General features: G+C 38.4%; 1 protein-coding gene across 1 annotated transcript in view; it reads left to right on the forward strand.

Annotated features, from left to right (window-relative positions):
- Positions 1-14,474, forward strand: part of LOC138701589 (cytosolic carboxypeptidase 2-like) — a 165,891-nt gene that overhangs the window by 70,043 nt on the left and 81,374 nt on the right. Inside the window, exons 3-6 of the mRNA XM_069828630.1 lie at positions 2,370-2,545; positions 8,314-8,466; positions 8,560-8,792; positions 12,295-12,441. Coding sequence (XP_069684731.1) covers positions 2,370-2,545; positions 8,314-8,466; positions 8,560-8,792; positions 12,295-12,441 — 709 coding nt within the window. The remainder of the gene's footprint in view (positions 1-2,369; positions 2,546-8,313; positions 8,467-8,559; positions 8,793-12,294; positions 12,442-14,474) is intronic.

A 14,474-nucleotide genomic window follows, 5' to 3' on the forward strand; every position in this document is an offset into this window, starting at 1 on the left:
CAAAGCACTTCACTAGTCTCTCCCTTAGTTCTTTTTCCAGGGTCCACAGAAGATGCTCTTTTTTCTATTAAAAGCTTCCTTTGCCATTGCTATCCTTTTGACTTCCTGGCTGCAGCTCATGTTATTGTTTGTAGTACATCCCAAGTATATGAAGCTGTTCACTTGCTCTACTGCCTCCTTTAGAATTCGCAAGTTTATCTTCTTTATTTTTATTGCGACAACCATGGTCTTCGTCTTGTTGGCATTTATCTTCATTCCATAATGCTCACAGCTGTCATTTAGCTCCAGTAGCATATCCATTAGTATTGTCTCCTCTTCTGCTAATAACGTCATATGATCAGCAAATCTTTTGCACTTTATTCTTCTTCCTTTTATTTTTACCCTTCCTGGCCTGAAGATTTCACGAAGACAGTGTTGCTTCTAATACTGAAGAAAAATAATGCCAAGAAATGTAACGAGTTCAGGACTATCAGCCTGATATTGCACTCAGTGAAGTTTCTTCTGCGAGTACTGAATCGATGTTTATTTTCTCAGATGGAAGAACAGTTGGAAGAAGAGCAGTTTGGCTTCAGGAAGGGAAAAGGTACGAGAGATGCAATTGGACTGCTACGAGCAATCGGCGAAAGGTACCTAGAGAAGAATAAAGAAGTGTATATAGTATTTGTGGATTTTGACAGAGTGGATTGGAATAAACTGGTAGAGATTCTAAAAAAAATTGGCTTGGATTGGAAAGAGAGGAAGCTGTCCAGTAACCTTTATATGAAACAACAAGTCAAAATTAGGATAGGAGAAGAAATGTCAGAAGGAAGTGAAGTAGGAAGAGGAGTACGACAAGGATGCCCTTTATCACCTACCCTGTTCAACATCTACTTGGAGGATTTAGTAAAGAATTGTTTTCAAAATGTGGGAGGAGTGATAGTAGAAGGAAGAAGAATAAAGTGTGTAAGATTTGCTGATGATATGGCGTTGTTAGCAGAAGAGGAGATGTTACTAAGTGGTATGCTACTGGAACTAAATGACAGTTATGAGTAGTATGAAATGAAGATAAGTGCAAACTAGATGAAGACCATGGTCATAGGAAGAAAAGTAAAGAAGGTAAACTTGCGAATTCTAAATGAGGTAGTAGAGTGGACAGGTTCAAATACTTGGGATGTACTATAAGCAGTAACATGAGCTGCTGCCAAGAAGTCAAAAGGAGAATAGCAATGGCAAAGAAAGCTTTTAATAGAAAAAGGAGCATCTTCTGTTGACCTCTGGAGAAAGAGCCTAGTGAAGTGCTTTGTGTAGAGTGCAGCATTGTATGGGGCAGGAACATGGACATTACGATGAAGTGAAAAGAAGCAAATAGAAGCATGTGGATATGGAAAAAGATGGGGCATGTGAAATGAACAGAGTAAGAAACGAAGTTGTGTTGGAAAGAGTGCATGAAGAAAGAATGATGCTGAAACTGATCAGAAAGAAGAAAAGGAACTGGCTGGGTCACTGGTTGAGAAGAAACTGCCTACTGAAGAATGCACTGGAAGGAATGGTAAACAGGAGAAGAGTTCGGGGCAGAAGAAGATATCAAGTGATAGATGACATTAAGATATATGGATCATATGTGGAGAAAAAGAGGAAGGCAGAAAATAGGAAAGACTGGAGAACGCTGGGTTTGCAATGAAAGACCTGTGCTTGGGCAGAACACTATGAATGAATGAATAAATATGTTGAGTATCTCTTTAAATAATTATTTTCGTAAGTAGAAAAATGTTATTAGATGCGATTACAGTGTATGAATAGTTGTTCTGTAGAAATTTGTGCAAAATTAATTCATATATCCACTTTAACCATACAATTTATAAATTTGGTCAGTTATCGTACATTTTGGTATTATTGAAAAAAGTTTTTTTGGGGGAAATGTGTGAAACGAAAGTCCAGCTTCTTATTTGTGTGCACAATAGATGGTATATCTATATCTTTACTTATAGTTCATGTGATGCAGGTTAAAAGAAATGAATTGTTGCAAAATATGTGGAAGATCGAAGATTAATTTAATCTTTGAAATGCTGTAAAGTCTGAATTTTACTAACAGTGGAAAAAAATCAAATTCACATTCCTGTTTAATATTCCATCATTCTTCCCCCATTCCTATTAAAACAATAAGGTTGATTATTATCTTTTACTTACAAGTCTCTAACATATTGTGAAATAAATTAATAAATCTGAAACAGTATCTTTGCAGAACTCTTATTGTTGCCACATACGAGTAAGAACTACTTTCATAAAAAGTTACTAACTCAATTTATTCTATCATATATGGTAATCTTGTAAGTTGTGGTAGTTGTATTATTTTTTATTATGAGTAACTGACTGGCAGTATTTTTTTACAGGTAGCTACCTGAGTAGTTTTCTGCAAAACACGCTCAAGACTAATCAAGTAGAGATTAACACAGACAATAGAACTTTGAGACCAATAGCTAAGCTAAAGGAACCAAGAGATTTGTTTGCTCTACCCAAGGAATTAGACTGTCCACAGCAAGCTGCACGATGGCCTTCAGAGTGTCAAGTACTTCGCATTGTTAATTAAATTTGTTTTTAGTTCGTGATTTTTCATAGTAGGGCTGTTGAGTTGGAGTCTTTGAAAATGTACTTACTGTGATGTATATACAGCATTAAAAAAATATGATTTTCGTACTTTGACTACCTTGTGAGCTTTTGATTGTTCTACGTTTAGGGATAGTGACTCATTTAACATCAGCCATATGGTGTGGAAATAATGGCAATTTAGATATAAGAGTTTCATACATACATATTAAAATATGTCATAAATAATCCTTTTAAATTCAGTTCTTAATGTTTATAAATTAGGATCATGTCCCACATTGTTGAGTATTATAGTATTATTAAAATGAGTGATAATGAACAAAAGCAGTTGGAATACATCTTTAACTCACAACTCACACATTCAGTGCTGTAGTTGGGTCAGTATGGGACTGTATGTCGTACCATCTAAAATAAAAACTTGCTGTTACTGTACCGGAAAAAAATATAGACTCGAAAATGCATTAATTATATTTAACTAGTCTGTAATAGACTTTAAAATGGAGGATGTTAGCTGTTTGGAAAACATTTATTTTGATTTTGATATTTGGCATAAAAGTAGCGGCTGGCATCTCATATCCTTTGCTTGAACACTTTTTTTATCGAAAGCCATGGTCTGGCACCTCAGGAGTAGTGATTTGTTAGTTTCAAGCTTGCAGACCGTTGTAGTATTTCTAATTAACACTAACCTTATGACATAGTGCCTCAAGAAATTTGCTGCAGCGATTTGCTAATTATTTTAAAACATGCTCAGGTGTAATGCTGGCTGTTTGCTAGAGGAAAGAAATAATGGTACTTTGTGTGCATTCATGACTCTTGAGTTTTAAGGTAGAGGTTGGAACATTGAAAGTGTTGAACTACTCTGATAGAGGACATTAAAGTCTTGATTTGTGCGTTATAATGAATTTGCTTAATTGGTTGAGTACTTCAGAAAGAAAAGAAACAGAACATAGTGCTCATGATGAAAAAAGTGATAGGGACGTGTGCAAAATCTTCTAGAACACGAGACTTAGATTTGGAGGATGACTCTTTAGGAGATGTATTGGAGTCAAACAAGTAAGTGACATTTTGAAAGCTTTACCAACAAATTTTCCATAACGTTGGTCAAAAGCACATGTCAGTGCATGTAGCCTATTTTAAGAAAGTAAACAGCTGGTTGGTTATAAGGATTGAAAAACTCGATTGTTTTGTGTGTGTTCAAGTTTGTAAGCTTGGCTTAGGTCCATCTCAAGGCACATGCTTAAAATCGGCCAAAGAGTGGGTCAATTGTGACATTAGATGTTTTGGAAACTCTAAGAAAAACAGCAAAATACTCTGCAGATAACAAAAAAGAATTACTACTCTTACAAAAGCAGAGCAGATTAAGAGTGATGCTAATAAGAAGTCTTCATAAACTGGAGTAGACAAGATGAATGCGGTGCAGTATGGAACAACTACGTATTAGAATTTAAATCAACATAAAATTGTAAAATTTGGTAGACCATTAACTGATTTTCCAGCAGACATTGAAGCCCAGCTGTTAAATGGATTAGACATGGGCAGTGTTTTACACTTCAAATTTATCCGCACTGATGTCTTGAATCACATATCTACTAAAATGAGAATTAAAATAGCCAACAATTGAATTTGAAACAATACGAAATTCAGTGTTATTGTAGAACTACTATCATCCTGTACTGATCATATGCTTAAAATTTGCAGTCACAGAAAGTACACCTGTGCATTGTTTTTTTTTTTGGAAATTAATTGAACTTTGAGACACAATTAGCAGTTCAGTCAAGGATGCATAATATAGAATCTGATTTTTTATGGTTCTCGTAAAAGTATGTTTGGATTTACTTGTGATGAAGCTTCTGTTATGTTGGGAAGGAAAAATGGTGTAGTCATTGAGTTACATAAAGTTTTCCACAATTTGATTGAATGGCATTGTGCTAACTGTAGATTAGAACTAGCAGTACATGATACAAGAAATGAAGTACAGGGCCTCAACCATTTTAAATTTTATTTAAAAATTAAATACGTCGTATAAAGTATATTCTCAAAAAATCAAATACAACTTCAAGACTGCAGCTAGTTGAGTAAAAGTTCAGTAAAGTTGGGAAGATATTTTCTATTAGATGAGTTGCCTCCAGTACCAGGACAGTGAAGTCAGTGTGGAAAAGCTGCAAGACTTCTAAAGTATTTCACTGAAGCCTCCAGTGGTAAGAAAAGAGACTCTAAAGAAAGATGTAAATATGCATGTTTAGCTAAAATCATGATGTCTGTTGATTTTGTTTAGAATATGTCATAGTCTGTGATAATCTTATTGTGAGAAATATAACAATTCCAGAAGCTGATAAAGCTATTAAGATTACTGTTAAGGTCTTTTAATCTATAGTACATTCATCAGGATCTTATGTTAAGGAAGCATTCTCTGCTTCGAAACAGAAAGTTTTCAAAGATATTGAGCAGGAGAAAGACAGTTGAAATAAAACCTGCTCAATTTCACAGAAGCCTGGCAGAAAATCTCAAGCAGAAACTTATCAGTTCCACACAAACATTCTACTTACATTCAGATGCTCTGTGGATGTTCAGACCACATGGACTCAAACCACATTAAGACTTGTCCAGTGCTTTCATATGCCAGCTTTGTGGATAGATACTGGGAGGGCAGAGAAAGAATGCAGTAGTGCTGACATCCTCCCCTTCGTAGTTTCACTTGCACATTGTTCATTTTATTTTGTTTTCTATCTTTCATTTTAGTTTTAATCGCCATTGTACGGCCAATGACTCCAGTCAAGTGCCACTGCATTGAATAAAAAAAAAGCTTACATTCAGAATCTAAGATTAGTGATACAAATTGGAAGACAGGTAGAAAAAAGAGACGTTGAAAGATTTGGCTGTTGTAAATGCAAAGAGATATAATCTGTAGTGATACAACCATCTCAAACTTGTGTGAAAATTTCCATCTTGAAGACAAGCGAAAGTACATTCAGGCTATCAGGGAATATACTGACATAAACGTGAAACCAACAAAACTTTGCAGTTCGTTACATATTATATATTCTATTTACATTTCAACTTCTGAATGCAAAGGAGCATTATTGTAATGAACGATATTAGGACTAAGAAAAGGAATATTCTTCCGGTAATAAGTTGTAGCCTTTTGTTCCCACCTGCAGAGGAGACTGCATATCAAAGAAGTAACCTCGAAAAAGAAGTGCATTACGAGTCTCCGTATGGAGTCTAGTCTGACCAAAGAGATTTCAACAGTACCCCCTAAAATTTTTTCCAACTACAGCACTGCACACATTACATGAGTTGGAAAGAGTGATGGTGCCAAATTTACGTAAGCACCAAGTACTAAAATGGTTACGATTTTTATAGTGTAGCCAGTATTACAAAACAAAATGCTGCTTTCTTAACAAATTTGAGCATTAGAATAAACATCAGTAAAAGTAAGACTGTGAGATCTGAACTGGAAGCAGTTTTGAGTGAAGTCACTGAAACTGTATTTTATATGTACGTAGTGTACATTTATCTACGCAGACATTATTTTGACTGTATATTTCTTAAATAAATACTATTTTATAGGTTTAAGAAAGTGTTTAAAGTAGCTTGTTGGACAACATTTAAAATAATTGTATTATTTTGAGATTATACGAGGCGCATCCAGAAAGTAAGTTTCCCTATTTTTTTTTAAAAAAAGAACACACACTTTCAGGAAAACATTTATTGGCAACAGGTGCAGCAATGTTTCAGCTATTTTTCAAATAGCCACCATCAGAATTGAGACACTTGTCGTATCGTGGGATCAACTTTTGTATCCCTCTGTCGTAGAACTCTGCCGCCTGTGAATGGAACCAGCGTGTGATAGACGTCTTCAGCTCTTCGTCATTGCGAAAACGCTCACCGGAGGACAGGAATTTCTTGAGGTGCAAGAAAACATGAAAATCGCTGGGAGCAAGATCAGGACTGTAGGGTGGATGATCAGCCAAATTCCGTCAAAACAGCTGCTGTGTCCCGAGCCGTATGTGGACGAGCATTGTCATGGAGGAGCACAACACCTGCAGTAAGCATTCCACGCCTCTTGTTTTGAATGGCACATCGCAATTTTCGCAGTGTTTCACAGTAACGGTCAGCGTTCACTGTTTCACCTCTTGGAAGGAAGTCAATGAGCAGAATGCCTTTCCTGTCCCAGAACACCGTGCACATCACTTTCCGTACCGACAGCGTCTGTTTGAATTTCGTCCTGACCGGAGATCCACTATGCCGCCAATGCATTGACTGCTGCTTGGTTTCTGGGGTGAAGTACGAAATCCAAGTCTCATCGCCCGTGACGATCCTGTCGAGGAACTCATCGCCGTCATCGTGATACCGTTGCAGAAATGTCAGTGCTGCTCCTAAACGTTGCATTTTGTGTTCGGGTGTCAGGTTTTTCGGCACCCACCTGGCACACTTTTTTGAACAGCAGGTGCTTAGTGACAATCTCATGCAACAAGGATCGCGATATCTGCGGAAAATGACTGCTCAGCTCAGTAATCGTGAAGCGACTGTTCTCCATGATGCACTGCCGCACCAGCTCAACACGATCATCATTGATGAGGGACGGTCGCCCACTGCGCTCTTCATCATGGACACTTTGACGACCTTCGGAAAACTGCCTACACCAGCGACGCACCATCTGCTTACTCATGATGTTCGGGTCATAGACCTGACAGAGCTGCCGATGAATTTCAATTGGTGCAATGCTTTGTGCATTAAAGAACTTTATCACCGACCGAACCTAGCAGGCGGCGGGAGAAGGAATAAGAGCTTCCATTTCGGACCACTGCTGCCACGCTACTGGCACCAGGCGGGACCTGTCCGGCTGGCATATGATTGATACATTTAGATCTGTTATGCATGTGCAATTGACACGGCTAATTATGTTTACTTTCAAGGGGAAAAAATCAGGAAACTTACTTTCTGGATGCGCCTCGTAGTACTATAGAAATTATATGTAATTATTTAATAGTAGTGATATTTCTCTTACTGTCCACCTAATTAGCTCTGTGGTAGGGCATCTGCCTCAAGACCAACTGGCCGGGTTCGATTCCTAACGGGTTCAGACGTTTTCATGTAAAATTTCTACCTCAGAACTAGGAGAGGTGGTGATACACAACTTCTAATCACTAGATAGTACACAAATATGCCGGAGTTGAATCCCAAATCTCTCTGCAGTGCATATAAGAGAAGACATGTCACTGTTGATGGTGATTTGTCCATCAGATCGGGATGTTAAGCCTGGCTATTGGTGTTGGTGCTATTCAGCAGGAATAGGCTATGTGCTGGCACTGGGTTTCCCCTTCTCCCTTCCTCATCTTCATCATCCTCACCCATTCCCTACGCTACACTAACATGAACACTTACACATACACTCACCCTAATACACGACATAACTCTCCACAGACATGGCCTATTAAAGTGGTGTGCAACTTGAAAATGGGTTATAGTTCTGCTATATATCCGCAATTTGGAATCCAGTTCATGTAAGTGAAGTGGGTAGGCATTGGATACACACATACACACACATTTCTATTACTTCCTGACACATGTTTCAGTATAGGGAAATGGATGTTTGCAGAATTTTAAATTGTAGATATAAAAGAAAAATTTCACCTCTAGAAGATACATTATATGAAAGTTAATTGTGCTTAAGTGATTTATTTGTTTACAATTTGTTTATGTTTTAACTGGAATTTTCATGTCTAGGTTCTGGATGAACGAATTCAGCACATAGAATCGTCACTATCAACACCAGAAGGATATTACCAACCTACTGGTCGTGAAGTGCAACCAAAACCAGTAGGAGAGGAGGCAGGCCAAGTTGTATTCCAGTACTACCCTGTCAGTGCTGTCAATTATGTAGGCATTTACTGATTATGTAGATTATAATAAGTGAAACATTACTTTGGAAATCACAGTCATGTGTTTCTTCTCACTTTTTTTTTATTTAAGTTTAGCCGCTCAAGTGTCGGAGGTAGTAAATACTTTCTGGATGCTTGCCCCAGTGGTGATCAGGTGGATGGTCTTCACTTTGAGTCCCGGTTTGAATCTGGAAATCTGGCTAAGGTGGTGAAGATCACAGACAATTACTATGAGCTGTATCTGCGCACAGATATGTATACCAACAAGCACATGCAATGGTACTACTTCCGTGTGGAGAACACAAAGAGCCATATGCTATACAGGTGAGAAAATATCAGTTACCGGTATCCATAAAGTAGTCACGACACTTTTCCATCTGGTAGTGAAATAGAGACACTGATAAGTAGTTGAGAAAATTTCCTGTCAAAATATATATAAGAGAAAATTTCCTGTCAAAATCGATATAAAATGCTTACGGATTAAAATTCGATATCAAATTCCTATAAACAAGTGATCCGAGATGACATGTGCATATTGCCTCATCATAAATTTTATACAACATATTTTTCTAATATTAAATTGTACGTTGTTTAGTTAACTGTCCGAAGATAGGTCTGAATCTCACAAGTGATACCAACAAGACGCCACTCATGAGGCAACTAGACCAGGAGATAATGGGGTAGGGTGTCCAGTTCCTTTCCTCCTCCATTGCATACATCACCGATTAGCTACATATTACACTAATCAGACTTCAGATGCATACATACAATATATTGATATTAATTTAAGACAGTAAAACTGTGTTTTCCTTCATTTTATATATAAAACTTCCAAGCTACATTTTGAGCTTATAATTGTGGACAATCTTATTTTTGTGGATGAGAGAAAAGGATCTGGAAAAGAATATCATTGGAACACGTTTTAAACAAACTGTCATTCATGCTGAAGGGCTCTAAATATAGTAAAGTTGTTCTGGTGAACATTATCAGATTTGATTCTCATGCCTTTCTGAAAAATAAACGTTTCAGTATCTAGTTTTAGGAGAACAAATTAATTTACAGTCTAATAAATACAGTGAAACTTCTTTTATACATTTTACACTTACACATTTTTTCTGAAGTTCCGGAAAATATTCTATACTTTCCTTGTTAATTTATGTCTGTTATTATACCAGCTGTTCTGGAAAGAGTGGATGAAGAAAGAATGATGCTGAAACTGATCAGGAAGAGGAAAAGGAATTGGCTGGGTCACTGGTTGAGAAGAAATTGCCTACTGAAGGATGCACTGGAAGGAATGATGAATGGGAGAAGAGTTCAGGGCAGAAGAAAATATCAGATGATAGACGACATTAAGATATATAGATCATATGAGGAGACAAAGCGAAAAGCAGAAAATAGGAATGATTGGAGAAAGCTGTGTTTGCAATGAAAGATCTGTCCTTGAGCAGAACACTAAATGAAATGAATGAATTATACCTTTTTCGTTTATACGTTTTTTTACACTTATACAGTCGTATTTTAAGCTCCAAGTGATATGAAACGTCATTTATAAGTTCTTAATCAATTTTGTTCGAAATTAGGTTTGCTGTGAATATGTAAGAACGAAAAAATACATTAATGTGCATTGTTAAGATACAGCCCATTTTTAAATTCGTGAAAATTCGAAGCTGTCTATGCTTTCCTCGAACAATCTTGTGTCCTTTAACGATGCTGTTCCTGCTTTAAAAACAATGAAACATAATGTGACACACCATGAAGTAACTGAACAAATTTGAAACAGTTACCACAGTTTGAGTGCATGGTTTATTCCTTAGGAGGAAGCAGTCCAAAATAACTTGACTTTTTGTAAAATAATATGTTATTAAATGACGATCACACTGGAAGAACAAGGTAAGTCAGTGTCATAAAATTTTCAGGATTGAAGTTTGAAATGTAATACAGTAAAATCCCTCGTAACTGGCACCAAAATAACGACAATACCAAAACAACGACACTTTCGACTGAGTAAAAAAAAAAAGTTTAAATCTGCCATGTTGCTACAGTCTGGGCTGTCAGTTTTGCCATATTAGGAAGTTCGCACAAACTTTCATTTTCAGTGAATATTCGAACCTAAAATTAGTGTATTATTTGTGTTGTGTGATGTTTTAATAAATAAAATCCACACAGTTTTTATGTTTATTTAACTATATTTGGGCCGTCAGTGTTGCCACATTAGGAAGTTCGCATGAACTTTGTTTTCAGTGAATATTTGAACCTAGAATTAGTGTATTATTTGTGATGTGTTTTAATAAGAAAAATCCACACAGTTTTTTATGTTTGTTCAGTTATAAGTAAATTATAGAGAAATAAGCTTCACAAGGCTGTAGTTTCAACATTTGGGATCATGAAATACGAACTTTTTTTTTTTGTATATACCAGTATTTATTCAATTATCCAGAAAAATCTCGTATCTGGAACTAGCCTGCATTGGAATATATCCCTTTGGTGCCAGTTAAGAGGGATTCTACTGTATATAAACCAGCTTTGGCTCTAAGCAGGTAAGATTTCCTACAAATAATTTTACATTCTTCAAGAATATGTGTTATACATTTGGAAAACCTGTCTCTTCTTTGGAGCGAGAGGCACCATTCCGAAAACCTTTGTAAAGTGGAGGAAAAATACAAGGTGAAGAGAGAACTTCAAGACACCATCGTCACTACTATAATAAAATTTTCTGTAGTGATATTTTGCCAGCATCTTTATGTCAATTTAAATTGTACTAGGTTTTTTTTTTTGATATGTCATAATTTCGTTTGTTTGAAACCTGTTTATATAATTTTTCATTTTAGTTTTTATTATGAGCTGTTCTGTGTCACAAGGTAAACACAAAATTTTGGGTCAGACTAATAAATAAATAAATAATAGACTCAAAAGATGGCTTAATAATTATTAATTATTGTCAAGTTCTAAATTTCTCTTGTGAAAACATTACTAAATTGAATGAACTCGTTCTTTGCGTATAGTCTTCAAATTCTATTTCAGTTGTTATTGTTATTTCAGTTATATGTTTTTCTCACTTGTATTTTTTTTTCTTCTTAACTGATGTTATACCGCCAGCATTCCATTGTATGATATTTAGTTGAAATTTAGCAGCACTGCTACTTACAGACCTATTACTAAATTTATGTATTACTCTGTGAAAAGATATATTAAATCTACATACTTAGACTTCAAGAAACAAAATTTGATAACACAATCTGAAGGGAAAAAATGGATCTCTCTGCATCATAATCCACAGTTAATTCCCGATTTACCACGAAAATCGTCTGTGGCTGCATTTAGGTTGGCAACAGGCCATGATTATTTGGCCAAACATCTGCATAGAATTGGAATATATCACTCCCCTAACTGTCCATTGTGCAACTCAAACCAAGAAATGGATTCGGAACACCTCAAAATCTTTGCTTCAGTGGCTGACCATGATAATATCTTTGAAAAATATTGAAAATATTGAAGTGCAAGAGGTCAAATGACTTTATTGTCAAACACCTGGCATTAGAAAACAACATGTTTTTTTTCTTCATACCCCTTAAAAACGTATAAATGAAGTTTTACTGTAACATACCGAAATTCGTATGTCCAGTGTCAGTATACTCTGCAATGAAGAAATCAATTTCCATTAAGAATTACTCATTTATGTTTTACTATATTTCAGTTAAATTCAGTACTGACTCATTGGTAGGAGATAAAAATATATTATTTTCTTATTTAGCTTCTTGGCTTGGTAGATTTCTACACCCATGAATTGAAAGTATCATTGTACTTAAGTTTTCTTAATTATTTATAGGTTTTCATTTGTGAACATGTGCAAGGCAGAGAGTCTGTACAGTGTTGGTATGCGGCCTCTGCTTTACTCAACTAAAGATGCTCAACTGAAAGGCATTGGTTGGAAGAGGTGTGGGGACAACATTGCTTATTATAAAAATGAACCTTTGTAAGTATACATCTAAAGGTTATAGATCATAAATTAATTGAAGTCCACAGTGTAACAAATTTAAATAAGGAACATATTGTAACTTTATTTCCACTCAACAATAGGATTTTATTCTTCCAACAATAATTCCTTTCTACAATTGACCTTAAACGCTGTCGTCAACAATAGAATTTTCACTCAACACAGTATTCGTTATTGCACTCCACTGACGGCAATGACAATTTACTTGGACTATTACGAACAACAATGAACTGTTAATCTTAACTAATATTTACAAAGCACTATTTACAAATCAGAACTATCAGTTCTCAGTTCACAGTTCTTCTAGCTCAGTCACTCGAGTTCACAGTATCTCGAACCACAGACCTTCAGAGACAGTTCACTGTACTCGAACTCAGGTCCCCCCAACTGCGGTCCACTGCACTCGAACTCAGGTCCCTCCAACTTTGGTCCACTGCACTCGAACTCAGGCCTTCGGATGCTGACACAGTAGCGGACGCACACTCGAGTCGAACTCTGGTACACAAGACTGGCTTGCTTGCTCTGGCTTACTCACTGAATGGCTGAATAAACTGATACTGCCTCGCGTTCACTTGCGCGCGTAATTTATACTCACACCACAGTTTCTGGAAAGTACGACGTCTCGAATTATCTGGCTATCTCCACTTCGGACGGACTTCTCTAGAAGATTCGGGAGGGTCCGTCCCCCTTTACTCCGTAAGTAGCAGCTGCGCGCGCACTCTCCCCTCGTCGCGTTGACGTAATACACCCCCCTCTCTTCTCTCCGCCGCGCGCCGTCCCTCAGTGCTCCGCGCGATCTGCTCTCTTGCGGGACGCTGGTCGTGAGTTCGAATCTCACGTCGCTGTCACATTGCTCCCTCCTTAGGGCTGCTCGTCCCGTCCCTTGGTAGGCTGCTAATCGGTCCAGATGCACCACCATCATCTTCCCTCGAGGTTGTCGCTGGATGCGGTACACCACGTCGTTGATCCGGGTCACCATGCTGTATGGTCCATCCCAGGCACGCTGCAGCTTTGGTGATTTCCCTTTGGTCCTGGTAGGTCGATACAGCCACACCAGGTCGCCCTCCTGGAATCCTGCAGAGTTGGCTAATCTGTCGTAGCGCACTTTCATCCTGTTGCTGGCCATCTTGAGGAGCTCTCTGGCCTGTTGGTGAACTCATTCAACTTCTCGGTGAGTTCTGCCACATAGTCAGTCGCTGGCTGGTCGGCGCTGGGTGGCGTGCCAAACAGCAGATCACAGGGCAGGCGCAGCTCTCTCCCGAAGACCATGTTTGCCAGTGTCATCCCTGTTGTATCGTGGACCGAAGCTCTGTAGGCCAAGAGGAACAGTGGGACTCTGGCATCCCAGTCTCACTGATGGTTGGACACCACCTTCCGCAGGTGCTCCTCCACGGTTTTGATGTATCGTTCCACCATGCCGTCGGACTGTGGGTGGAGGGGAGTGGTCCTGGTTTTATGCACCCCCAGACGCTCGAGCAATTCTCCCATCAGGTTGTATTCGAAGTTGCGCCCCTGATCGCTATGCAATTCCCGGGGCACCCCGAATTGGCAGATGAAGTTGTCAAGCAGCGCGTCGGCCACCGTCGAAGCCTCTTGGTTGGGAATCGCGTACACCTCTGGCCATTTTGTGAAGTAATCCATGGCGACTAGCAGGTAGCGGTTCCCGCGATCCGTGACCGGGAACGGTCCAGCAACGTCGATGGCGATCCTCTCAAAAGGAGCTCCCACGTTGTACTGATTCATGGCTCCCCTGCTGCGGGTCCTTGGTCCGCGACTGGCTGCACAGGTGTCGCATCTTCGGCACCATTGTTCCGTGTCGGTTCTCTGATGCAACCAATAGAACCTCTGCCTTAACTTGTCCAGCGTCTTGTTGGCTCCCAGGTGGCCTCCAGTCACTCCAGCATGAGTCTCCTCCAGCACTTCCTTCACCTTGCTCCTTGGCAGGACAAGTTGTTCTATGTGGGTCCTTCCATCGGCCGACTCCCAAGTCCTCTTCAGGATACCGTCCTTGA

This window comes from Periplaneta americana, chromosome 6 (genome assembly GCF_040183065.1).
Source record: "Periplaneta americana isolate PAMFEO1 chromosome 6, P.americana_PAMFEO1_priV1, whole genome shotgun sequence".
Lineage (NCBI taxonomy): Eukaryota > Metazoa > Arthropoda > Insecta > Blattodea > Blattidae > Periplaneta > Periplaneta americana.